Source organism: Vicugna pacos, chromosome 25 (assembly GCF_048564905.1).
Source record: "Vicugna pacos chromosome 25, VicPac4, whole genome shotgun sequence".
Taxonomy (NCBI): Eukaryota; Metazoa; Chordata; class Mammalia; order Artiodactyla; family Camelidae; genus Vicugna; species Vicugna pacos.
In genome coordinates this window covers 13,588,021-13,614,715 of record NC_133011.1, presented here as the reverse complement: position 1 = coordinate 13,614,715, position 26,695 = coordinate 13,588,021, and the positions used below count along the sequence as shown (strand labels likewise).

The following is a 26,695-nucleotide window of genomic DNA, read 5'->3' as shown; positions in this document are numbered from 1 at the left end:
AGATATCTTTTTCACAATGAATAAAGCATTTTTTCCTTACAGAATAAGGATAAGGAAAACTCCTGCTTTTACATTGCTCAGAAAAAATGAGTATGGGGTGGGGAGGGGACAACAGTTCCGAGCAAAGACTCTGGGGCAAGCTGTTGCTGGCTTGCTCCCTAGCAGCGCTTCCAGATCACTGCTTTCCTGGGTTCGAGATTTGGGTGTGGGGGGAAACCTTCCTTCTTCTTTTACCACTTTCAACCCATTTTGAACACATATTTATTAATGATGCTGGCAACTGTTATTACCCAAATCTCCACAGAATTCTGATCTGAGCTGGTGCAACAGGCTGTTGCCTAGATGTTTAATGTGAGTCCCTATCTCACTCCTAACCCCAGTTCACGGCCTACAGTAATGCAGGTGGGTGACATTTTCTCTGCCTGCGATGCTGGAATGTCACCCCCTCCACCTGCTTCTCTCCCTCCAGCTTCCCACTGCACACAAAGCAACAAGGCTTCCACTGGCCTCCCAGAGCAGAGGCAGGTGACTCTCTCTGGGCTTCCTTTATGTTCTCTCATGACTTGTATGTCCTCGTTCTTCAGCTTGGGATAAAATTTCTGTTGGCAAGAAGTCAAGCCTCTCCCTCTTGAGATCTTTTTCTTTACTCTCTCCAAAGTCCCCAAGAGCCAGTGGAACTTCCAAATTCCAAAAGGTCAGTCAGGCCCCTGGAGCCCCAGCTTCGCTCTCTGTTCCATGGTATCTCTAGTGAACATGGGCCCTGCACAGAATGGTGGATTCCCTGTCTCCGCTGAGTGATACCCAAGCGGGCTCAAGTCTTGTGCATTCTGCCACGGTGCCCCCCTTAGTCTTCAGGGTTTGGTTCACTTAATTCACATCACATCTCAGATCAGCCATTCTTTCCCAGAGCAGGACCCCAGGATGTATTAGCTGGCCTCACTAGGAGTTCCAGATTTAGGAACAAAGTGTAGGGAAAACAGCCCTCTCTCTCAAAACCTTAAGCCCTACTGTTGAGTCCTGGCTTTGCCTGCCTTCCACAAATATTCCACTTTCCAGCAGACTTTAGTTAAGGTCACCCTATCAAACCTGTTATTCACAACCTGAATTGTGTCTCATCCAAGATTCAGAGGTTGAAGCCCTAATTCCCAATGTCACAGTATTTGGAGGCAGGAGCTCTCTGGAACTAATTAAGGTTAAATGAGATCATAAGTGTAGAGCCCTAATCCCATAGGATTGGTGTCCATATAAGAACAGGAAAAGACATCAGGGTTGTACACACACAAAGGAAAAACCCTGTCTTGACCCAGCGAGGAGGTGGCCACATACGAGCCAGGAAGAGAGGTCTCACCAGAAACCAAACCTGTGGGCACCTTGATCTTGGACCTCTAGCCTCCAGAATTGTGAGAAAATTAATTTCCGTTGTTTAGGCCACCGAGTCTTTGGTCTTGTGTTACGGTAGCCTGAGCAGACCACTATAAACCACAATTTAGGGAAGAAGTGGTGGCGTCCGGTTGACTGCGCCCACACAGAAAGCCCCACGGGCTGCATGTGCAATCAGCCCTCCACCCCGGTCCCCTCCTCAGAGCGGTGCGAAACCCCTGGTTCTTATACTTGCAGAGTTAAAAAAAAGTCTACTCAGGTGACTTCTTTCATTAAAAAAAAAAAACAGTTTTCAGAAGTCACTATTGCCAGCGATAGTATTAGAAATTGCAGACGTGGTATCTTTAGGCTTTACATCATTTATCACCCTAGTTAACAGCCACTGCATTAATCACATTATGATAATTATTGTTTACATATCCAGTGTTCCCTTTTTATTCAATTTTCAGAGTAATGAAAATTACTGAGGAAGATGGTAATTTTCTTGGAAAGCATCTAATTTAAAGAAAAAAAAATGGGTAGAGGGAGCTGAAAGAACAAACACTCTGATGGCAGAAAACGTCTTCTGCTCGTTTTTCTTTTGGCTAGCTTGCATCGGTTCTATATAGAAAATATAACTTTAAGTACCATAAAATTAAATAATGCAAATTGTTTACTTAAAATACATACTAAAAGAAGTGCTGTCAATCTCAGATACTCAGTCATTTTTAGATTCTCTGTTGGGCTTACAGCTTATTTAATTATGTAAAAAATGCCATGTTCCCACCTTTATTAGAATGTACTCGTGTATTTCTCCTTTTCATTTTATTTTATATTATTAATACAATGTTCAAAAATGAAACAATCTTGATGAATTAATATTAAAAAAATTAGTGGGAAAAAACCCCAAAGAATTTGTTAAAATTCCATTCACTCTAGAAGGCTTGTGAATGTTTTTACCCAGGGTGTCAGTTGAAAAGAATGTTATACTTCCTGTTAGTGTCAAGAGATTTTGCCATAAAAACTCAAAATAAGACATTTCTCTGAATATTCAACCTAATATAAACTTACGTTTAACATCAAATACATTATTTTCATTACTTTCCTGTATGTGACAATGTATTCAATAAAATTTTTTGCAAACGTGCAGCACTTTGCAATTTTCTCTTATGTTCACCCAAAATATGGCCCACGGAGATTCTGCCAAGTAGGACTCTGTTGTTGACAAGAGGCTCAGACTCTCCCTTTTGAGACTTCCTTTCTTATTTCCCTCAAGCTCTCCAAGAACCTTCAAGATCCAGCCCCACTTCCAAACCCCAGCAAGACCAGTTAGGCCACTGGAGACCCTGCTTTGCTATTTGATCTCCAGGAAATGGCTTATATTAAAGTTTCTTTAGGTTTCTTTGCTGATCTTTTACCAAACTCTTCCACTGTTTTTTGGGTTTGTTTTTTTTTTTTTTAACAGTTTATAGATATAAAAGACCTTCAGCAGGTCATCTCTTGGCTATGTCTGGGTTCCCAAGCATGATTAAAGATACTTTAGTGTCCATTACCTTTCAGAAAGCCTCTCCATTCCTCAGGACCAAGAATGAGGGGAAGGATAGCACCTTCTAGGTACGGTAGGGCAGGTTTAACTGCAAAGTGGATGCTTCCATACAGGCAAAATGGCAGCAAATTTACTACACATGCTATGAAATTATACTTTACAAAAAACTCAACATTTCCTATCTGTCATTAACAACTTAGAGTGTGTCCAATGAGAATTTCTCACTCTGCGCTTGGAATCACTTGGAGAGATCATTATTGCTGTGTCATCTCCTCGGCTTTATGTCTCTCCCCCCCAGCAACCTCCCTTCCCTTCCTTCGCCCTCTGTGCAAGCTGATCCCTCAGCCATTTCCCATCACCCCTCCCACTCTGCAGTAGGTGACCTTCCTCTCTCTTTCCTTCCACTGCACACTGTACATGCCTCTACAACTAAATCCATAGCAATGTATTTTAATTACCTCATCATTTGTCTGTCTTCTTTGCACTATGAGCTTTTTGAAGGTAATCTGAGTCCAAGTCATCTTTTTATCCTTGGAGTCTGGCACATAGTTATTCTTCAATAAGTGTTTGAACTAATTAATTAATTCAATGCGGGTCTGCAAAGGTGCAGGGGAAGAGGTACAAGATCTGGCAAGCATATGCAAATCATATTTACAAGTGAATAAGTTGTAAACTCCAAGCATCAATCTTATAAACAGAGTAGGAGTTTATTACAAAGACAAAGATATAATCATCCCCAGGTCCAAATGTACTCCTGAGGTTAAAACAACAAAAACAATAACAGTAACAAAATACTAGCTGTTAATCAGTTTGAATACTAGAAAGAGGGGACAGCATACCTCTAACCTATATAAAATTTGTAGTAAGTTATTATATAATATATTATTATTAAAATTAACATATCAATTACATTAAAAGTGATAAAACTCCAAAAAAAGTCTACACACAAACTATTTGGTAAGCCAGTTACAGAGGGATAAAAGTTGAAATAATAAAATTTAAGGGAGATGAAAAAAAAGAAAAACATATTACGTAAACCCTGAAGATACGATAGGGACAGTAAACAAAAAATAACTTTAAAATAATTTATGAAAGTTAATGGAGAGTGGATTCAGAATAACCTACTATAAGAACATAAATTTCTTTGGAGGCACATTCCTAAAGTTGGAAAGATGGTAACGTAGAAATAAAATGGTAATGAACAAGTTATCAATAAACAGTTTCATAGAAACCCAAATACGTTTTATATTTATTTGCCAAGAGGACGCTAGAAGAGATTTTTCCAATAGCTGACTCCATCTGCTTGTCTTTTCCTCCCACTTCAACCAACCACAGTCTGGTTTCAGCTACCAGAGCTCCAATGAAATAGTTCTAGCTAAAACCACTAGTATCCACACGGCACTAAATTCAAGGAGAGTCTTTAAATCTGTCTTGACCTCTCAGCAGCATTTAACCCAAGCATGATTCCCTCCTTCTTAAAACTATTAAAATCTCCTGGTTCTCCTATCCTGTCTGGTCCCTCCTTCTCCGAGTCTCTTGATGACACTTCTTCCTCTATCCTTCTGCTAGAGACAGGCGTTCTTCAAGCTTCATATCCAAGACCTCTCTATATATTTCCATCCACTCCCATGCATTCCATTGCCGTGCATATGTTGCTGACTCTCCAATTTCCATCTCTAGATGACGCCTGTCTCCAAACTCCCCTGTACTGTATTACCAATGTTCTACTCAACAGCTCCACTTGGACGTCTCACAAAAATTGCAAACATGCCTTTCCTTCAGTGATCCTGACCTCAGGGAATGGCAACAAAATACTCTAAAGTTGAGTAAGCCACATGCAATGACACCCTCAAATATATCCAGTGCTTTCTATGACCCTCTTTCACCTCTTGATAAGACTGCTGTATTTCTATTGCCCTTCTTCTATCCATTCTATATTTATCAGTCAACGTAGTTTATTTTAATGCAATTATGAGTGTGTGGCTTATACGCATGTCTTCAAACTGATCTTGAAATTAAATCCAATGATAGTATTATGAACTACAAGGCCCTGAGTCATCTGAACATACTGCTTACTTTACCAGTCTTACACCACTGTTTCTACCCTATATGATTCTGAAAAATGTAATGAGAAAGAATTAAGCGCATTATCTGCTCTTTCCTGTATAAACAGTACTCAGGGGTAGCTGAGTAGTAGATGAGGGAATGATTTTCAGAAGTTAGTAAGTTAATAATACAGAAGGAATGATAAAATGTGAAAAATCACCATTTTGCAAGCCCTAATGATATCATGGATCCTGGCAATGATCACTAGGTGAAAAGGTGATGAGAAACTACAATGGATAGATGAGAAGAAAACACCTGATCCGCCTGATACATTGTAATATCACAAGTCAGGTACCCACTTGGATGTGCTTCCTGATAAGATGCAAGAGAAGGCACCCAGCAATGTACATGCAGTATTAATGCCTATAGTATCGAACCTGAATTTATTCAAGAGTCTCCATTCAACTACCAATCTACAAAAATGGGTTTTACCTTGTGTACCCAATCAATATTACCCTTTCAAATAATCTAGTAACCAGTTCCAAATGTACAGCCCATGAACAGCAAGTGTATGTATTTCTATGTACTTGCTTTTATTTTCCGCAGTTCTAAACTACTTCTACTTTAAATGTATGTCACTGTGTTGGTCTTTACTTATCTTTCGGAGCCCGATTAAGTCCTTTTCTACACCAGACAAAATAAAAACAAATAATTGCATGTTTTAGGTTTTCTTTTTTCAATTTTTCAGATATGAGTGTCAGTCGTATCTTTAGGTATCTTCTCTGGGTATAATGCTAAGTCAAGGAAGACAATCAACGTCAAAAATCCTTTTTCCAAAATAAATATCCAACGCATACATTTTAATAGAAGCGATCAGGAAAGGGATAGCAAAGGTTTTTGCTATATCCTACTGACAAGTGAATTCCTGGGGTGCCCTAGAGAATTCTAAGCCGAATTATGGCTCAGGAGGAAAGAGCACAGCAGAAGCCCTTTTATTGAACAAAACTGGGGTAAATTGTTAATCAAAACAGCCAAACCTAAGAATGACTTTTAAAATAACAATAGAAGCATTATATTTTAACTTTTAATATACAAAAGCATATTTGATAATCAAACTTCTTTGACATGGGGCCTGGACCTTTTATTGCTGGATAAGCCCACTGATTGGTGCTCCACATTCATAAACAACATTCAAATGCTTCCTCTATAATTTCTAGTGTGTCTCATTAGAGGGAGGGTGTAAAAGCACTTGCAAAGCCACCTAAGGGTAGTTTCTTTCAACATTTTTATGATTTTCTCCTCAATTCTTTACCATTATTTTGTCCACACCTAAATGTTTTAGTTTTTTCTCTTTATCCAGTCTTTTGAAGGCTTCAATATGGTTGCCATAGAAACAATGTATCTTTTTGCAAATATATTTAACTGGTTTAGACTAGTTAAAAGTCAATTAAAAATTACAGAAAGAAGGACAGTTGGCAAGCATACAGGTGATGATCTACATAACTCCTTTCTAGCTCCAGGCCTCTGTATTGTTTTGCTGGGACTGCTGTAACAACGTACAATAAACTGAGTGGCTTAAATGACAGAAATGTAGTATCTCACAGTTCTGGAGTCTACAAGTCCAATATCACGGTGTCAGCAGGGTTGAGTCCTTTTGGGGGCTCTGTGAGAGAACCTGTTCCATACCTCTCCCCTAGCTTCTGGTGATGTGCCAGCAATCCTTGGCCTTACTTGGCTTTTAGGAGCATCATCCCCATCTCTGCCTGCATCTTCACAGAGTGTTTTCCCTGCCTGTGTGGTCTGTCTCCAAATTCCCCCTTCTTATAAGCACGCCAGTCATGCTGGATGAAGGATCCACCCTAATCCAGTACAACCTCGACTTAATTACGTTTGCAATGATCCTATTTCCAAATAACATTATATTCTAAGGTACTAGAACTTAAGACTTCAACGTGTGAACTGTGAGGGGACCCAACTTACTCCGTAACAGTCTCAATCAGTACATTTTAGAGAAATGGTGAAAATTTTAGTTTAATTAAGGGAGCTTCTACTGTAAAAGGTTGATTGAGGAATTTTGCCAGGATAGACAGGCTGTAGGATAGGAAAGAATGTGTTGCCATATATTTTTCTGGGATCGTGATATACTTAAACATTTGACATTGTGTTTTATTTTCCAGCAGTGTGTTTGAGGAAAAGGTCACTGCAAAGAAAGAGCTAAAAAAAGTAATCTCAATTCATTATCTTTTAACTTGAATTTCTCAATTAAACTTGTGCAAACAAATTAGGTGTTTGCAAATTCTAAAACAAGTCATTATCTAAATATCCTTAATTCTGATTCTTGCACTACTGAGGAAATATTAATAATAATAATAATAATAATAGATATATTATATACAATTCTCTATAACTCAGAAACATATCTTTCCCAACAACAATCCTAAGTCCTTTGTTTTCAAACTACCATTTTTTTGGTTAAGTTTATGTGTGCCCTAATTCTGTATCAGAGTGCAAACTGGAGTAAAGCAATAAGATAAAAAGAACTTTTTTTACTGTGTTTATGTGGCATTCTGTTCTACAAAGAGTAAGGCTTTCATCTTTTAATCCGATATTCACTTAACTACACTACAGAAGATTTATTTTGACCCCCTCTTGTTTCATAAGGGGCTCAAAAGTCTGTAGCAATTTTTGACACTTTTGTTATAATGTTTTTCTGAACCCCCCTCCACACACACACACACACACACACACACACACACATTCCTCCCTGCCTCATTTTCATATGGACACAAAGCGTTGGGATAAAATGATGGTTCATTATAGTGGTACAGAGCTCTTATCTTCATCCGGCAAGAGTCATTTCCTTCCAAAGATTGAAATGCAAATGTGAAAATTAATGATAACTGCATTATCTGATAGCAGAGATAATACCAATTCACTGTCAGAGTAATACACAGTCATTCTACGATTTCCTCCGCTTCTCACAATATTCTTCTTACTGTCAGACTGTATCTATGGTTAACTATGTTTCATAGGTTTCCGTTAATTTACTTCAAATGGCATTTCCCAGATCTTATATCTACCACATATTCCCCATCAAAAAGGCAACGAAATCAGAACTGTAATCTCCAAGCCCTTCTTTGGACTAGTAAAGGGGGAAGAAGAAAGCTGTATCATTAATGTGTGCTTCTGTCTCCCAGTGGTCTCCCAGCTGCTGTTCCGCTTTACACAAAACACTCCCCATCCTCTCAGCCTTATTCAAGGCACAGAGCACAACCAGCCTGATCACCTGCGTGGATCCACAACACTGAACAGCAACTGAATGAGGCGAGGACTTGACAGATTTCCTGGCCAATTTTTAGTCCAGAAGCAACAAGTACACAGATCTGACTTTATGCTAGACATTTATTTTTGAAAATGAATTTCCATTAAAATTTCTTTACCTGCATTATGTTTTAAGTCCAGTTGAATAGAACGTAGTTGATATCACCCTATGGTAATTTTAACATAGTAAAATCATTTCGCAAAGTTAATTCACTATACAAATGTGGGCTTATCATCTACAAGGCATTGTAATGGCTACTAAGGCACAACTGCCAAAATGATACTACAGGTAACATTAAGAGCTATTCAGTAGCACGTGTGATGCTCTGATCTCCATGCTTTACATAGAAAATCTCATTAATGAGGTTATTATAATTAGCTCCATTTTGTAAATAAGGAAACTGAAATCTTGGAGAGTTAGTAACTTACTCAAAGTTACACAATTGATAGGTGGGAAGACCAATATATAAACAGAAGTATTTTTGGTCTTCTCCACTCATTACACTACTCCAAAATAATTTATCCCCGATGGTAACTCAGGTTTCCACTTATCAACCTAGGAGCAAGTTATGCTGTTCAGTAACACATAAGACATACACACAAAAGATTCCTAATTTTATTCTATTAATCCTTCAAATCATACAAGGTCTGACACTCTACTTTGTTTTTATTGAAATGGCCCAAATGGTTAACATATACTTATCAAAATGTATTTAAATTGAAGTACATGATTAGCTAGAAAAGTTCATGCCAAAGAATCTAAATGACTGCTTGCTCAAAATTTTATACCTATGTATATTTGTGTTAACACATGTTATTTGGGGCTACGTGTACTTATCTGCACAGTCTGAGTAACATGATACGCTCCTTTCCTAGAGCTCCTGGAAATTTCAATTGCAGCTGCCATAAGACCTAGGTCCATTCACTATCAGACCAGAGAAATCAAATTATTCATTATTCCCAAGTAATAAAAGAAGTAACCATATTTTTAATAACATAAGCCAGAGAGTTGGCATTCTTAGAGTTGATTTATGTAAGATGTGACTTATAAGGTACTCATTTCATAGAAGTAAATGATGAATTTATAATGATTTACTGGGATTCTCTCTCCCAAGTCTCCTTCTAAATCTAAATACACAAGTCAGTACTCCAGAATTTGGCCACAGATTGCAGCTCTAAAGACTTTTATTAAAAGAGGGAGCCAGAGATGTAAACACTGTTTTCAAAATAAGGCCAACATTTCAACTGCTGGCCAATGAGGGAGGTCCTAGGGCAAGGGAAGGCCATTATCATCTAACAAACCCCAAACCCTCAGCTAGGTATTTTATATATATATCATCTCTTTCAAATTTCATTCTCATAACAGTGTTACAAAGTACTTATTATTCTTCCCATTTTAAAGATAAGGGAACTGAGGTCCTGGTTGTTTACTATGCCCAAGGTCACGAGGCCGTAAGTGTCAGCATGTGAATTCAAACAAAGATCTGTTTGGCTTTAAAATCTGTATGTTTTCTTCTGTGGTCTAGACCATTCTATACTTTCTAGGTTGACTTCCTTAATTACTGCATTCTACCTATCTACACTACATGAATAATTAAAGACAGCTGAAGGAAAGAAATGACATCAACGAGAGAGTGTGGACAGCATTATATTACGTCTTTGGACTTCTCTCTAGCACCTTTCACAGTTATTAGTGTACAATCGCTATTTCTTGAATAATTAAATGTATAAGAATATTGGCAAACTGAATTACTTGTGAGGGTGGTAAAAGAAAATGTATTTACTTAAAGAAAACAGAAATGATATAAGTGACATATAGGCAAATACAGATGAAAAGGAAGAACAGTGGACAACAAGTATCATATGAATTAGATTCCTGCAGTGTTGGGATAATTTTTTTAAGAGCAAGAAAAAATAAAAATTGAAAATAGACATAAAATACTGAATTAATGAGGTAACAATTTTACATTGGCCTGAACTTTGCTAGCTTCACATGGGTCTAGCACCCCCCTCAAATGCTGAAGGATTCAAGAACTTGAAGATTATTTCAGTAAGAGTCACAAATATTTAAACATTAAAGAATTTCACCACAGAAATGTTTGCAAATGTAAGATAATTTTCCTAAAGACTGTTTAAGGTTCTCCCTAATCATAAGCATTAACAAAGGTGTGAGCAATTTCTAAATGTGCCCTTTTAGATGAATAACAAATAAGGGAAAAAAATTTGCACCGGGGAATTTGCATTTGATAAAAATAGAACACTTCAGAAGGGAGGTGATTCATTACTGAATTGAGCCATCAAGAAAAGTTGCCGAGTCATCTTCAATCAAACTTTAAAAATAAGATAAATCCTGATCCATCTTAAATGATGTCAGCTCTACACCTCACATTCTTTAGATAATTACCCTGTCCTCTGATTCTGTTCTAATTTTAGAGACATCTATCTATCTCAGAGTGACTATCAGGCTGGCGGGAGGGCCTTAAAATTAGGAGACCTTGAAACCACACCTGGCTCATTACTTCATGCCTTAACTGATAATTTGTAGCTAAATTCAAAACTAGACACTTCGTATTATAAACGTTTACCCTTGTGTCAGATGTACTACTGGACTTCAAAAAACGATGAGAAGAATTTGCAAAGGTTCTGCTTTGAGACAACAATTTCCAAGCCATAATCTTATGTGTATGATCTGATTTAATACTCACAAAAGCCCTAAAAGGCATTAATATCACTTTTCCCCACATTTTACAAATGAGAATAAAGGCACAGAGAGATTAAACAACTTGCCAAAAATCATCCAGCAAGTAAGTGGCAAATGCAGGATTTGAACTTAAACCTTTAACAACCTAGAGCTCCTTTTCTAACTTGTTTGGAGTAGAGTGTCTTCCAAACTTGGAAATTTTTCTTTCCTTAATACAGTTGGAAAATATCCATAATCTTTTTGAATAACAAAATTTTGGGTAAAACTGTTGATGCAATCACTGTTCATGCAACAGCAAAAGTGCAAGAGCATCTTGAATACTTCCTCCGGATTGAAGGAAAGCAATGAACATTCTACCTTAAAAGATAAATATCCAACAGACGATCTTCTGTTATGAATCAACCTCATCAATCAGAGGGTGCCAAAATAATACACCACCTTTTTTGATAAAACACCTGTAGGAAAACACATGTTACCAATTTTACAGTATACAAAGGAAGAATTTTCTCCGTGCGTACCTGCTTAGAGGTGTATGATTTTCCTTTAAAGTTTTTACATATTCATGTGTGCCATAGAAAAAGAGTATAAATATTTTCACCAATATCAAGTAAATAAAATATTTATTAAATCAGATACATTAAATACCATTTAACTCACAGATATAGAAAACAAACTGTGGTTACCAGGGGGAAAGTGGGTCAGGGAGGAATAGATTAGGAGTTTGGGGTTAACAGATGTACGTTACTTTATATAAAATAGATAAACAACAAAGACCTAGCACAAAGAATTGTATTTAATTTCTTGTAATAACCTATAATGGAAAAGAAACTGAAAAAATATGTATGTATGTATATATATGTATAACTGAATTGTTTTGCTGCACACCTGAAACATTGTACACTGACTACACTTCAATGAAAAATAAGAATTTTTTTAAGTGAAAAATCTTATCCTGCATGACAACATCATGCTTTACCCTTGCTCCCCTCTCTCTTTCTCTCTTTTTTCTGTTTTAGCTAACATGCAGCTTTATTTCTGGAAAAAGCTTCCTGAAAAAGGAAGCATTAGGTGTGCAGTAGGTGTTAGTAATTCACCACCCCCTGAATTTGCTTTCTTACTCCCAAGTCGCAGGGAGCACTGTGGGCCCCAGACTTGAGCAAAGAGGAAAACCAGCCACCTCTAAGTTTGCTCCTTTGAGAAAATCCAGAATGTATCCTTTGCAAGTAGGCATATTAGAAAGGACATATTATCTAATTTAAATGTAAAAGCTCTTCTAAATTATCTATGCAAACTTAATTCCACAAATAAAGATCCATACAACATAAAGTTCACTCACCCTCTTTAATTTAAATGTAATCCAGAAGAAAAAAAGTAAAATTTTTCCAAAGGTTTATTTTGCTGTTGTTGTTTTTTTCAGTCAAAAGAACTCTTCCTTACATTAAGACAGAAGCATTATGTAATGAGGTAAAAATGCCAGATGTCCGCATTTTCTTTCAAACTCTTAGAATGTGGTATTATGGTACTTTAAATATAGTATGTTTTGATCCAAAACTTGGTGCAACATTATGCTATAGTAGACAGAGTACAAACATTTGTGTGTATCATGAATAACATTAGAAATGACATCATAATAATCAGATATACTGTATCTTCATTTTTGTTTGCATTATATTTTCCAGCTGCTGGTTTCAGAAAATTACCACTGGAGTTCCTCTCTTCTTCACGCACAGCAGAGAGCAATTTGCAAAGTCATGCAAGGGTGAAAATGTGATTGAAATATAGGGATCTTTCATAATGAAAAATGTTACTGCTGTGGAAATTATGGCTAAAACTATTTCAAAATTTGCTTATATCCGTAAGCCCTATGACATAATAGTCTCCATTTATAGATATACCATCAATTGTAAATTAGTTGGCACCAAATATAAAGATTTCCGTCCACGGAGTTCTTGTGAACTGTATGTATGTATAGAAAATTATGTTGGTGTTCTGGAGTACTTTAACAGCTTTTGTTTCTCTTGAAACGATTAAATATCGAGATCTTTAAAGTCAAATTGAATTTTCAGTCATAAAAATGAAAATACAACCAAAAAGCCTTCACTCAAAGGGAGGCATCTGTTACTGTTCTCTACACTTCTAAATACATACTGAGATTCCTCAGTCTATGACTTAACAATATGATTAAACTGAAAGTATTTCTTTGGAGTATTGTTACCTCTTTGAAGCTTTAAAAATATGCCCAATTTGAATACGGATCTAGCACAAAGATTTCTTTTCAAAGAAAAAGCAAGTAGGATTGACTAAATTCTTACAATGAGTATGAAAGAACACAAAGAAGGAAACTTCAAGCAGAGGTAACACTTTGGTTTTTATAGTTCGTTTATCAAAGATAAAAATCTTCTTTAAATAATGATACTTATTCAGCTTCTCATGTAATCAACATACAAATATATATTTTTTTAAGTCAGAGGTGAGAGTGCAAGAGTTTTATAATTTAATTAAAATTTAAGAAAAAAAAAGTGAATTCCTGAGAGTAGCAACAGATAGATGGTTGAATATTAAATTTTTTGTCCTACCTGGTCCATCCCAGTCGTCTGTCTCAGCTCCAGGTTGCCCTGGTTTCTCTGACTGTGTGTCTCCATCTGATTCTGCTGCCTCCTGGACTCCATCATCGCCTGGAAAACACCAACACACAGAGAGAAAGGGGCATGATTACAGCCCTCTATTTGACATTCAAATTCTCCTAGAGGGATGTTCTTAGCATGTGTCTAATTACGTATTTGTTACATACGCTGTCATTACACTGAATAGGGCTATAACTAGTCATTTTGATATCTATTATGGCTTTATAATAAAGAAAATCAACATCAGCCATTATAAATATTTAGACACAATAAAGTCAACATTATAAATAAATAAACTGCTATAAATGATTAAAAAAACCCTTCCATAAAAATTTTCATTTGGAATTATTAATATTAGACAGAAGAAGAAAGCAGTATATAATTTTTGTAGTGCTTTCAATACAGAAAACCATAACTTGCTTATTTCCAAATTACAATTTTTACAAAGGCAAGATGCAACAGAAAAAAAATACTATAGGAAAAGGCATATTTATGTTTTGGGTTGAATTTAAGTTTTCTGAAGATTTTCTTTTCCCCCAGCATTAAACTTGCTAAAATTTGGTCGTATTTATTTTAAAAATGAGCATAAAAAAGCCATAACTGAATGGTTATCATATAAGATAAGCTTATGACTCAAGACTTTACAATGCAGGAAGCTATAAACCTATACTTGTTCTTCAACAAGTACAGCTAGTTTGTACAATTGCATGCCTTCATTTTCACATAAGAAAAGAAAAACAATGTGATATATTCATATAACATAAAAGTATGGTTATGGCAAAGGAGAAACACATTAATATGCAATTACATTTTAAAAGTAAAAAGTCTAATTTGTAAGTACCTTCATTTTAAGTGATAATGTAACAAAGTATGTGCAGCTTTAAAGAAAAGTAATCAACTTTAATACAGAGCACACAAAAATATTAAATAATTCCTACTTATAAATGATAAGAGAAATCAGAAAAAAAAGAGTAACAAGGAAATGTGATGACAGAAATAAAAAAGAACGTATACCAGAAACAGGGCAACTAAACTTTGAGTCTAATAATGCTAACATTTTAAAGTTAAATTGCTTGCTCTCTAAAGTATTCAATAACTATTTTCCATATAGTTGTCAAATCTCTAATAGTACTTAAATCTTTTATTATACCAAAAAAGTCCACTGAATCTTTAAAGTCTTTCAAAGTAACCTAGAAAACACAGAATTTTCAGGAAACAATTATTATTACAAATGATAATAGTGTGATGTTAGTATGAGTCTTGAACTTTCAACTCCATAAATTTGATATTCATTTCTATATATAGCTTCACAAAAGTAAATCACTTTTTAAAGTGAAATAAAAGTAAAGAGAGATAATGTGGAAACCCAGTGACAGCTCTGTTGAACTTAATTTCCTTAACAGAGGAGTTCTGGTTCTGGTGACTAACAAAAATAAAACACATACCCTACACCACCAAACCCCATGTCTGGAACTGAAGGCTCTTTGAAAACTGAGTTATCTCTTCCTTTCTGGATGATCAAAATGAACAGCAATGAAGTTCTATACAGAGAATGTTTACTGAGCATCTACCATGTTTAAGGAACTGTGGAAGGTGGATTAGGATATATATGGGAAAATACAGTACCTTTGTGAAAGTAGTATGAAACTCATTAAAGGGAGTCCATTCACAAATAATGAGAGTGTAAGACAAGGTCCAAGAGCGCAAGACAAGGTACAAAGGCTCAGTAGTAAGGTAAGAGTTTGAATCTTCTGAGCTCCTTTTTTGCAAGTCACACCCAACACAGACACAGCAACCAATTATCATATGAGGCAGGGGAAGAGATCTGCTCTCACTTCTCAGACACAAATAGGGCTGGTTCTTTGTCCGCACACACAAGTAGACTCTGTGGCCTTTTAGCGTATTGAAATACTTCTAGCCCTGAACTAACCAAGTGCCCCTCAGTGCAACCTAGCCTGGCCCAGCCCCTCCCTACAGTGCCCGCTCCTGTCTCCCCTCACCCAGAAACTGACGGATTAAAACCTAGTCAGCAGGAGGTTTATGGCATCGACAGACTGGTCAGAGCCTAGGCTGCACCAGTTGTTAAATATCTCGAATACTATTCCTGCATATATGTGAGTATTGAATGAATGCCAAGTAATTAGAAGCTTGGCATAATTAGAATCATAAAATGTAAGCTCTGGTGGAGAACCCTGATACTTCCCATGACCTGTTTAGTCTTGCCTGCCCTTTCCTGCTGGCCCCAATCAACTCTCCTCTCTCCCTGTCCTGCTTTGTGCACCATGGAGGCTGACTTCTGTGGACTCCATCACTGGGGCTCCCTTGTTATCTGATGACTGGTTGAGTTCAGTCAATGGGAGGCACTGGCAGCAGATCAGAAGACTGGAGGGCAGAAGGAGAGAAGTCAAGTACTTATCCCCCAAACCTGTCCTCTCTGATGGTCTCCAGTTGTGGGCAATGACCGTGTTGTGCAGTTAGAGCTCCTGTTCACTGGCCCACCGTGCTCCCATATCACCATTCCCTCCCATGACTCTTTAGACCAGGAGTGCTAACAGCTTCCCACTGTTGTGAGCCCGCAGGTGCTTCTCACCCATGGTGAGGAGAGTTCCCTTAACCCTTTAGTGAAACCTACCGACCATGCCATCAGTTTTCTCCTGGGACCCTTACTGATACATTCCATTTCTTCCCAAGTTTCTCATACTATTTTCATGGTTTTGGGCTTCCTGACTTCCGGAATATTTTGTATAATACTTTCTTTAAATGAATTCATTATTTATAACTTATGTAAACATGTTTTAGAAAACAAAAATTTCTTATCACTGCTATAAGTGGAAAATCAATATCAGATGCTAAAAATAGAAGATAATCATGAAAATAGATTCAAAAAAATAAAGGTGGCACTGTGAAGTTCTAGCTACTATGTCTGTTTAGACTCTGAGTCGCTTGATGTCATTTCCTTACAGTAGAAAGGAGAAGTAGCAAGTAGTAAGGTATTCAAGTCATAGTAATATGAAGTTGAAACCTTCTCACTGATATATAAAGAATATAAGAAACCTGAAAACTTTCTCACCAGCTGATTCAATATTATTTAACACAATATCAACGTACCACCTAATCTTCCTGAGTGCCACCAGGGGTGCCTGACCCAATTTGGGGACATACATACTGACTTTACCAATGCTTTATTCTTCATGGGGACTAGAATCCACACCAGACTCTACCCCCTAGATAAGTAACCTTTTGATTGCACTTCCACAGACTGAACGGACGTTTAATTCCAGGCAGGAATGCAAGGGGAATTTACAAAGGAAAATATCCTCCTCAAAAGTGAAGAGCAGAGCATGCAACCTGTAACTTAAAACAAGAACTTTTCTCATGTCTTGTGAATCCTGAAACAGGGACATGAGCACCAGAGAGGACTCTGGAGATCATTTAACCCAAATCAGACAAATTTACTGATGAGGAAATTGATGCACAGATAGGGTCAGTAACTTACCTATGGTCTCAGGGCTACAACATTTATTTCTACATAAGGCACCCCCACCCCCAGCCTTCCCGTACTTCAGCAATAAGTGCTTCCCAGTCATCCCAGGAGTAACAGACTGAAGCAGCCGTAGGTAAACCTCCTTTCCTCAACAAGCACAACAGCAAGGTGATGGGAGGCATGGAGAGGCATCATAAAGACCGCCAAAGTCAGCAGTTTGGACAAGGCTGGAAATTAAATTTGAATCTTCTGTCAGTTAAGAATTTTTTCCAAAATATCCTTTCATGCCTCCGTCCCTGCTCCTCAACCCACCAGTTGAAGAGAGAACCATGCACACCTGAAATAGTTGAATAATAATCACAGAGCAATGCATCAACAAGCAAGCATGAGACCATGCTATAAAAAAATCACATATCCAAGAACCCAGAGAACAGAGAGTAAAATTCTGACCAGAACAACTTGGAGACGTTAAGTTTTATATTCAGATACTGATTGTATTATCCTGTGATCCCACAAAGATGTAAATCTTCCTGAATTTTACTATTACATTTTAATTGCTGGAAACAGTGCCATGCAAAATTCAATCAATAATTAACATTTACATGGCATATTTTTGAAAATATAATAAAATATATGAAAAAGAAAAAAAACCCTACTTTTTCTTCAGGACCATATAATCTAGTTAAGAAGACAGGCAATATCCATAAGAGAAATAAGTACTGATAAAAACTTACATTCATGGTAGCCCATGAACAATTCCAAATGAGATCACGTAAGAGACCAAAAGCATAAAATGACATTGACCATGCAGAATGTCATTATTCTCTTTGGAATTCTACCTTCATATTGAGGACAGTGAGAAGCATTATAGGTATTTCAGTGGGGGAGCTGATATAATCATGTGACACAAATACAGTAATGAGCATATATTTATTGAGTTTCTACGAACATACCTTGTCAGACATCTGGTCTTTGAGTTCTCCCTTACTCCATCGATAACAACATTCTTAACTCACATCTTAGACATTCTTGCCCCAAATTTCTGTAAGGCTAGAGTTAAGTCTACTCTGAAACATTTTATTAGGTAAATTATATATTTGGAAGAAAAAGTATTAAGAAATGTAGTGAGAAACAAATATGTTTGGAAAAATATGTTGCAGAATAATCACAATAACCAAAACAGTGAGAAGATTAAAGAATTTAGTTAGATCTATAGATGAGTATCTCTACTGGACATAAGTGCTATAAAGTATTCTGTATTAGCTGATTAAAATACTACTTTTGAGTCCCTGAACATTAGGAAACAAAGATGGTTCCTTCTCTCATAAAACGTGTAGAGTAGGACAGAGACAAATCAACAGACTGCAAGCTCATATGATGAATGTTTTCATGGGAGCAGTCCATGATGTGACAGGAGCACATAGGAGGCATGACACTTACTAAAGACCTGTTGTCATGGAAGCTTCCTGAAGGGAGGAACCAATAAAATATCTGAAATTTTGGAGGCATGATCTTAGATGAAACTGAACTGTGTAGGTTTAATGTCCTAAAGCTGCATGATTGAAAACCATTTTTCAGATTAAAAATGAGAGCCCTCTCCACAAAGAAAAAGATTACAGTAATTAACTTATTCTGCAGGAAAAATGGCTACTTGAAGGTGGTGAAACTAATGACATTTCAATGATGCAAGAGTAGGAACCAGACAAAATTTTAAGATGCTCCCAAGAAATAGTTCAAGAAATATTCCTGCTGTTTGAAGGTTAACTGAAGTCCTTTTTTTCATTCAGTATGGGCCAAATTTACCCACGATCATCCTCATCCAGTAACTACTAGGAAAAGAAAATGGCAAGATGACTACAAATCTCAGCAGACGTCTAATGAACACAGAAATTTAGTAAATCACTCAAAATAAAAATATTATAATTCAACTATTAAGGGCTTGATTGAACTAGTAATTTCATATAATAAGATATCTTCATTAAATGTCACTTAACTCCAAAATCAGAACTTTAGAGCTTAGATTTCAACTGGTGCCAACATCTGGAGCAATACTCAGTATTAATAATCCTGATTAATGGAATGATTTGCTCTAAATGTTTCGTTATGCAGCACATATAATTAGAACTACTGAAAATAAATATTACAGAGTGTCCAGTTAAAGAAGCACTGTAAAAATACTTGATTATACACAATTAACAGCTCCAAAGAAATTACATTTTACAACTATTTTAAACCATTTGTGAAACTGGGTGAATGTGCAATATATATCACATTAATAAAAATAAATCCTGAGAGAGAAGAACAGTTTAAAGTCCTTGGCTGGTTATTTCACTGTGTTTTCTTAAAGAAAGAATGCAAAAAGGGAAAGATGACCAAAAAATAAGAATATTATATGAAATGATATACGTGGGTACAGAAAACACAATAGGTCAGATTTAAATTTATATTCACCTTAATGTCTGCTATGTGCCAAATATTGAAAGGTGAATAAAGCAGAGATCATGTCACAACGCTCAGATTCTATATTAAGCCTAAACATGGCTACCATTTCTTGAGCACCACTCAGCACTAGCTAAGTGCTTTATGAACATCACATCAACTCTGCTATGCAGTATTATCACTTTATTTCAGAAGAGTAAACCAATAGGCAGAAATGTGAGAAGATGCCCAGGTACACTGCTAGTAAGTAACAGAGTCAAGAAGTGATCACAAGTCAGTCCAACTCCAAAGACCATACCCCAAGTCCACCAGGATATGACAGTCAAAGTCTATTGGATGTCAAACAACAAAGATGGCAGAACGTGATCAGATAGCTGCTTTCTCCTCATCATTTACATAAGCCTGTTTCTTCCTTATTTTTTTAGGTGTACTATTTTACTTGGAACTTGGTAAAATCAAACCACACATAGATGCTTAATAAATAGCCATTGCTTAATGTCCAGTTAGAAAATTAAATTTTGGCTTCATTCTTTTTAACATAACCTATTGCAATATCATTACATTGACCAAATAACTGCTTTCAGCACATTATTTCTATTTAATAACTAAAATTTGTCACATTTTTCAGCTTTCAGACCTTTCATTATCTAATTTTATCTCAGGAAACTAGTTCTCATTTTTATGGTGATATTTGTACCTAATTTATTTTTAATCTTTTCACTAATGAAACGTGAAATGATTAAAAAATAATTTAATCGAATATGATATCTCTAAATTACTTTTAAGAAACAGTATTTTTCCCTCACAATAGATACTTGCTTCTTCCCTATCAATATATTTATTCTCATGGAAAATTTATAAATAGAAGTTTATTTTGATATTAACCCAACTCCAGCCTCTTCTTGATTTGAATGGAAATGACTTCATTGACCATTTTTTTTCACTTCTATCCATTTTTGATTCTTATATGTTTGAAATCAGCACTTCAGAGTAGCTTATGAAAAATGGCATGAATAATTAATAGCTAAGATAATAATGACAAGTTTGTCCAGATACTGCTTCAAAAGCTTTGTTGCTAGGAAGGGGAAAGGAAGAGAGAAAAGGATGCTAGGAAGTGAATTACAGTAAGAGCTGGGAATGCATTTGACATCCATTCATTTACTAGCTTAATTCTTTATTCAAATACTTTCAAATAGAAATTTCAGCGTATTTTTAGCAAAGCACAAACACATTTAATTGGATAACCAGTACATATATCCAGAGACCAATTCATAAAATGATGAAATGGAATAAATGTCAAGCGGTAACAAAATCTATAATATTTCTAAAATTATGGCTATGAGGTTAATGGTTTTCCACTGCAAGATTAAACTCTTTTGTTGCTCTTTTAAAAGATATCATACATATTGTGTGGGCCCTTCCATTTTTCTTAGTCTAGTTTTCAGAATCAATGAAAGCCCTATAGGAGGAAATTGAAGGTGTTATTGAGCAATATAATACACAGCACAAACGACTCGGGGAAATGCACTAGAATATAGTCTTTAGAATACATGAAACAGAATCTTTAAATTCCATATTAGGCATTGTTGGCAAGGTGGTAAAAGCAAGGCAAAAATAATTTCAAAAACACAAACATCTTTTCACTGAAAGTTAGACATGCCTGTAAAAATTAAAGATCTGCCACGTTCTGAGACAGTCACTTTTTCAGCACAAAACAGCAGCAGTGTTTGAAAGCAGTCATGCAAGCAAACAGCCTTTCTCAGTCCTGCTTTTAATCCATGTAGTTCCTATCAATATTAACCTCTTATAGAAATTCTTGTACAATATAACTATTGAACTTTCTTGACTGGGAGTGTTACTGTAGCTGTTAGTCATCCCTATAATGTATTTTGCAATCAGCTAAATCATCAAAGTATTTTTTAACAATGAACAGTTCAGAAGTGACAGATCTACTTTCTTGTTCACAACTGCTTATCAGAGAATAGATATCACATATGTTTTCCAGGTGCTTCCTATAGTTAGGATACCTTCACAGAAGCCGCTCATGAAAGATAAGGTCATAAAAGAGATGAAAAATGTGTGAGCTTCATACACTTATGGTTTTATCATCAGACAAGATAGCTTTGGTTAAAGGACTGTAACAGTCAAAAACAGAAAACTGCAGCTCGTATTGAAGGGCGAGGACATTTAAGTTTAAGATTCAGTTTGTGTTTGCTTTGCCTAATAGCCTCACAATATTGTCTGGTTAAAACAATTGTTTGGTTATAGATTATCCAAACAAAGGTGTCATGTTAAATTAACTCTGTGTTGCCAAATTACAGACACAGTTATATCTCCAGAGACAAAAAATTAAAGCATGTCATTGTTACCCCTTTTTGCTAATACCTGAAAGGAAATCTAAACATATCAACTATTTGAAAAGAACAGGACCATTATTCTGCAGATCCCAATAATCATGTCTGACTCAAGTCTCCCATGACTTACCATAAATGTATAAGAAAATGTAGAATTTTGCTGTGTTCTAGATAATAATATTCAGTACACAGACATTTTTTAAATGGCATGTGGTTTCACTGTAACTTTTATAGTAGCCTTTTTCATACCCTAGAATATGAATGATTAAACGGATCAAAAATAGAATCCACATTTATTCATTATGAATTTTGAGATTCCAGATCAGGAAACAATCCTGAAATATTTGATGACAGTGGCCCAAGGATAAATGTTATTTTGAAAAGGAACTCAATCTCTACAGTCAATGGGTGACTACTGTAATTTGTGGCATTTTATTATCACTAGTAAGAGAAAACTACTGAAAACACTAATGTTTATTGTAACTGTATCAGATAAAAGTCACATTGAGAGTATTGATTACCTAGGGAAAAAGAATAATGATTTAGAAATTCTCTCTACAGTACTGAACATTCATCCTTGATGTCAATATCAGCCTCTAAGTGAATAAGTTTTTTCTCACAGTTTAAGTTCACCTAGGATTTGGAACATAAGGGAAATTTCTACATGAGATAAAATACGGCAAATTCTCAGCAGTGTCTCATTCAAGAATTTTCACTCATTATTTCTCTCAAAGAGCACTGAATAAATCAAATATATAAGCAAGTTGGGAGGCATCTGACTTCAAAAGATGTTTCTAAAATAAGTATTTCAAAGTTTACGTTTAAATAATTTTTACTTTCTCGTCCCCTACTCCTCCTTCCAAAAACAAACAAAACAAAAAACCTCACTGCGAGTACAAAAAAAGCCACTGCAACTACTACGTCCCATTCAGAGGAGGACTCCACAAAATTAAGGCACTTCTTGTTCCAAAGAAGAGAAAAAGTAACGCCTGATGGTCTGTCAATGAGAATACTCTGAGCTACAACTGACGTATTCACAGATCTGTTGTCCTATCAATAAACCATTATTCCTTCATTTTTTTGGCCTCAGAATTCAAGCTTCGAACCCAGCATTCCTTGTAGGAAATCATCATCATCAACAACAATAACAAAAAGTAAAGCCAAATCTTATCATCTCTGAAATTGTCCCCTAACAAGCCAACCTCATCCACACAGAAAAGACCACACCGATTTGAGAAGGCAATCACCTTTGAATATTGCTTTCCACCTAATTTTACTGTTCATTCTTTCTTCTTTAACAATTCATTCCAGAGAGGCTCCTCCTTTCTCATAATCCATTTAAGAATACAATTCATAAGCACTCACTCACTCTCACAGCTCTCCATCACTACAATATAATTTACTCATTATAAACAGACTTTACTCAAGTCACACATCCAAAATGGTAAGGCCAATGCAGAATGCATATTGTGGGACAGCAGCTAACAAAAACTGTGGTCCATATCTGAACGCCCTTTATCCAACCCTAGTTCATACATTCTAATGATGATAAATGACTCTCAAAGCTCACAAATAGGGGATAGCATTTATTTCTTCTGATAAACTTTTTTTTCCACTGCTTGACCATTGGAATTACATATATCTTACCCTTTCATTCTCTCCCTACTATGGCTTACAGGAAGAGTTCAGATTTGCATGTAACGCTGCTTTCAAAGTATTTATCTTCCTCTCTTATACTTCCTCTTGTTCTTTCCTGTCCTTCACCCTATGATCATTGTCCTTCCTGATCTCGTTAACCCAAACATACCTCTCCTGGGTCAGCTCACACCCCAGTCCCTGCTGCCTGCCCTTTCTGCACACCCACTCTCTCCTGCCAACCACATGACGTTCCCTCTACCTGGAACCCTGTCGCTTCTTTTCACCTAATTAATGCCTATTCAACATTAGATACCAACTCCAGCGTCACAATTTTATGAACACTTGGACCTTCCTCACTGTCAAAGCACTCTGTACCACTCGTGGGATTATTCTATTAATGCCTGCCTCCTCACTAGAATGTAAATTCCAAAATAGCCGGGACCTTTCCTGCATTTACTCCCATGGTAATCACTGCATGGCTCCCAGTGTCTGACATCGTAGGTGTTCAATAAGTACCTACTGGATTGGATAAGGCATGCATGTGGCATGGGCTGACGGCCACAATGCTTTGAGGCATTAATTATTCCAGTAATCAAGCAAAGGCAAGTAAAAACGATGCCCTTTGCATAAGCTGACAACTCTTCATGGTAACAGAATTTGGAGATGGGCATGTGGCCACCTGACAATAAGGACCACACTTCCCAGCCTCCCTTTTTGTGGGGTGGACCACTCCTTAGGACTAAGTTCTAGATGATGGGATGCAAGTGGGAGAGTCCCAGGGCAGCTTCCAGGAACCTATTCTTACAGCTGAATCTAATCCTAATGCAGTTTTCATATCTGTGGGAGGAAAAACTATTCTAGGTTACATCAGCCTTGTCCAAACTCAGATCCATATCTAGCTTCCACGACCACGGACAGTCTCAGTGTCTTATCACGAGACTCCTTCAGACTCTTCAACACAAGGTCTTCCCACAGCACCTCCTCCCTCAGGGCCAGCAAGAGGTCCTTGGCTGCTGATAACACAAGAAAAACAGAGATAGTATACACAGTATCGTCTAGATTTTCAGAAATGTGGGAGAATGTTTTCCCTCTCTGCTTTAATTTTTGACACAGTGCTTTTATGAGTATCTGTGCTCTCTTTAGACTCAGGGCAACTTATCCTAGAATGATAACAGATTTGAAATTCAGATATCTACTATAAGTGCCAAGACATTTTAGGAATCTTATTCAAGGTTTCCCAAAGCTTAGGAAGTTGAAACCAAACAACATTCTTGATCATTGCTGCCTCCTATGAGATCACCCATATTTAATGAAGGTACGAACAGGGGTCGAGTCAGGCTTTACAGAGCTTGCAGTTTATTCAATTTGGGAGGCTCCCTTCTAAGAGAAGAATGCAAAGTTATAATTAGAAAATTAGATGCAGGGCCTTGGAAGGAGTCTGGGCAAGTGAGGAAGGAGTTCTGTAGCAACACTACCCTACACTGAATTCATTAAACAATCAATAAACTAAAAGGGTGATGAGTAGCTTTAATATTTTTTGGCAGTATTAAGTGTGAAGATAAGGTATGCATTTTACAAAAGTTTTCAAAATTCATTCCTTTTACTAATGACTAATTTCATGAAGTCCACCTTAAAAGTTCCCCAACACAAACTGCCAGTACTATAGTGAAAACGTCATTCTTTTCTAAATGGAGGTTTCCTTAGAATGTTAGCTATTTACCCTGTCCTTCTTTGTTGTCAGTATCACTCTGCATTCTGTAGAATTTTTCCTGTTATGGATTACTATACCTGGTATTCCCTTTAGTAGTCAGCCACTAGGACAGGACAGAGAAGCACAGATCACAGGCTTAAGTGAATGCTTTTCATACTGGAATGATGCACATTACCATAAGGAAGCTTGAGAACGAATGCACTGCTTCCTTAATCATCCCAAACTTAACATTTCCTCCACTCCTTATACACTTTCCCTTGTCTCACTTGTACGTACATTTTCCTTTCTTCACTAGATAACTGTACCTTTAAGAAATAGGAACATCCTTTATGTAGTCCTCTTTCTGCCTCTGTATCCGCGTGGTCATTTATGGGCACTCACACACATCAATGCTTACACAACCAGAAACAGGTAACGTAGGTTTTTGGTGTTGATTAACGATCCTGGACCATAATTTGCATTGAAAAGAAAGGAAAACATTATCTAAGATCCAAACACAGTGTCTTGTGTTAATTCTATGGCGAGAACAGAAACAACATCAAATCCCATTGTTAAATAGGTTGGGGGGGTGAAGTGTTTTGTACACCTGTATTATAGATTTCCACCTTGATAAATCTCTATCTCTAAAAATAATCCTTAAAGAGACCTTCCCCTCTCACTGTCAGAAAAATATAATCACAGCCGACTGTCTGTGCAATTCCACTTTCCATCTCTGCTATGTGCGTAAGACTGGGTAAGATACGGTGACTGTCAAGTCCCAGAACAGTTCCTTGTCTAATCTTCCTACTTCTCCAGATCTTTGATACAGAACCTGTTAGAATGTATTGCTTACTTTTCCAGTTCCTATGTTTATCTCACTTCCACTCTTACCATCTGCTACACTGCATTTCCTTCAGAAAAGCAAAAAGTTTTCACAGTGCCCAGAGCTTTCCCAGCAAACAATGCCCTCTTTCCCTCTTCCTTCCTTCCTTTCTCTGCTTTTTATTTGGCCTTATTTTGTGTTAAGGTCAAGCTGTTTTCAAGAGTTCACTTTGCAAACATTTCTACAGGGCCGAAATTCCTATCCAAATAGTTTGATGGATTTGTAAATATTCTTGCCATTTATTACTGGCTTTTGCCCAAGCACACACAGTTTTGTTTGTCCCCAGTCTTTTGAATTACCTGAAAGCAACTCCACAAGAAAGAAGCAATGAGAAACTGGCTTACTTTATGCCACCAAATCAGGGTAACATAATCATCCTGTTAGTATAATGAGTTCCAAGAGCTTTCAATATAGCCCTCTCATTACATCAAAATGCCAGCTCTACTTACTGCAAATTGGTTTACATTGACAGAGGCTGTAAAGGAGCACCAAAAGGAGAGACATATTTTAAATGCACCCCTCATTTATTTACTTTACCATTTTAAAATTTCTTGTTTTTATGTATTCCCTCATCTTGATTGACATATCATGTCTCATAAGCATTAAAAAA

The 26,695-nt window shown here is 36.6% G+C and overlaps 1 protein-coding gene across 9 annotated transcripts in view; it reads right to left on the bottom strand.

Annotated features, from left to right (window-relative positions):
- The window catches only part of ZFPM2 (zinc finger protein, FOG family member 2), a 499,131-nt gene that overhangs the window by 303,448 nt on the left and 168,988 nt on the right, over positions 1-26,695 (bottom strand). For all 9 annotated transcript variants that reach the window (XM_072949600.1, XM_072949601.1, XM_072949599.1 and 6 more), the window contains one exon: positions 13,550-13,648. In XM_072949600.1, the coding sequence (XP_072805701.1) occupies positions 13,550-13,648 (99 nt within the window). The remainder of the gene's footprint in view (positions 1-13,549; positions 13,649-26,695) is intronic.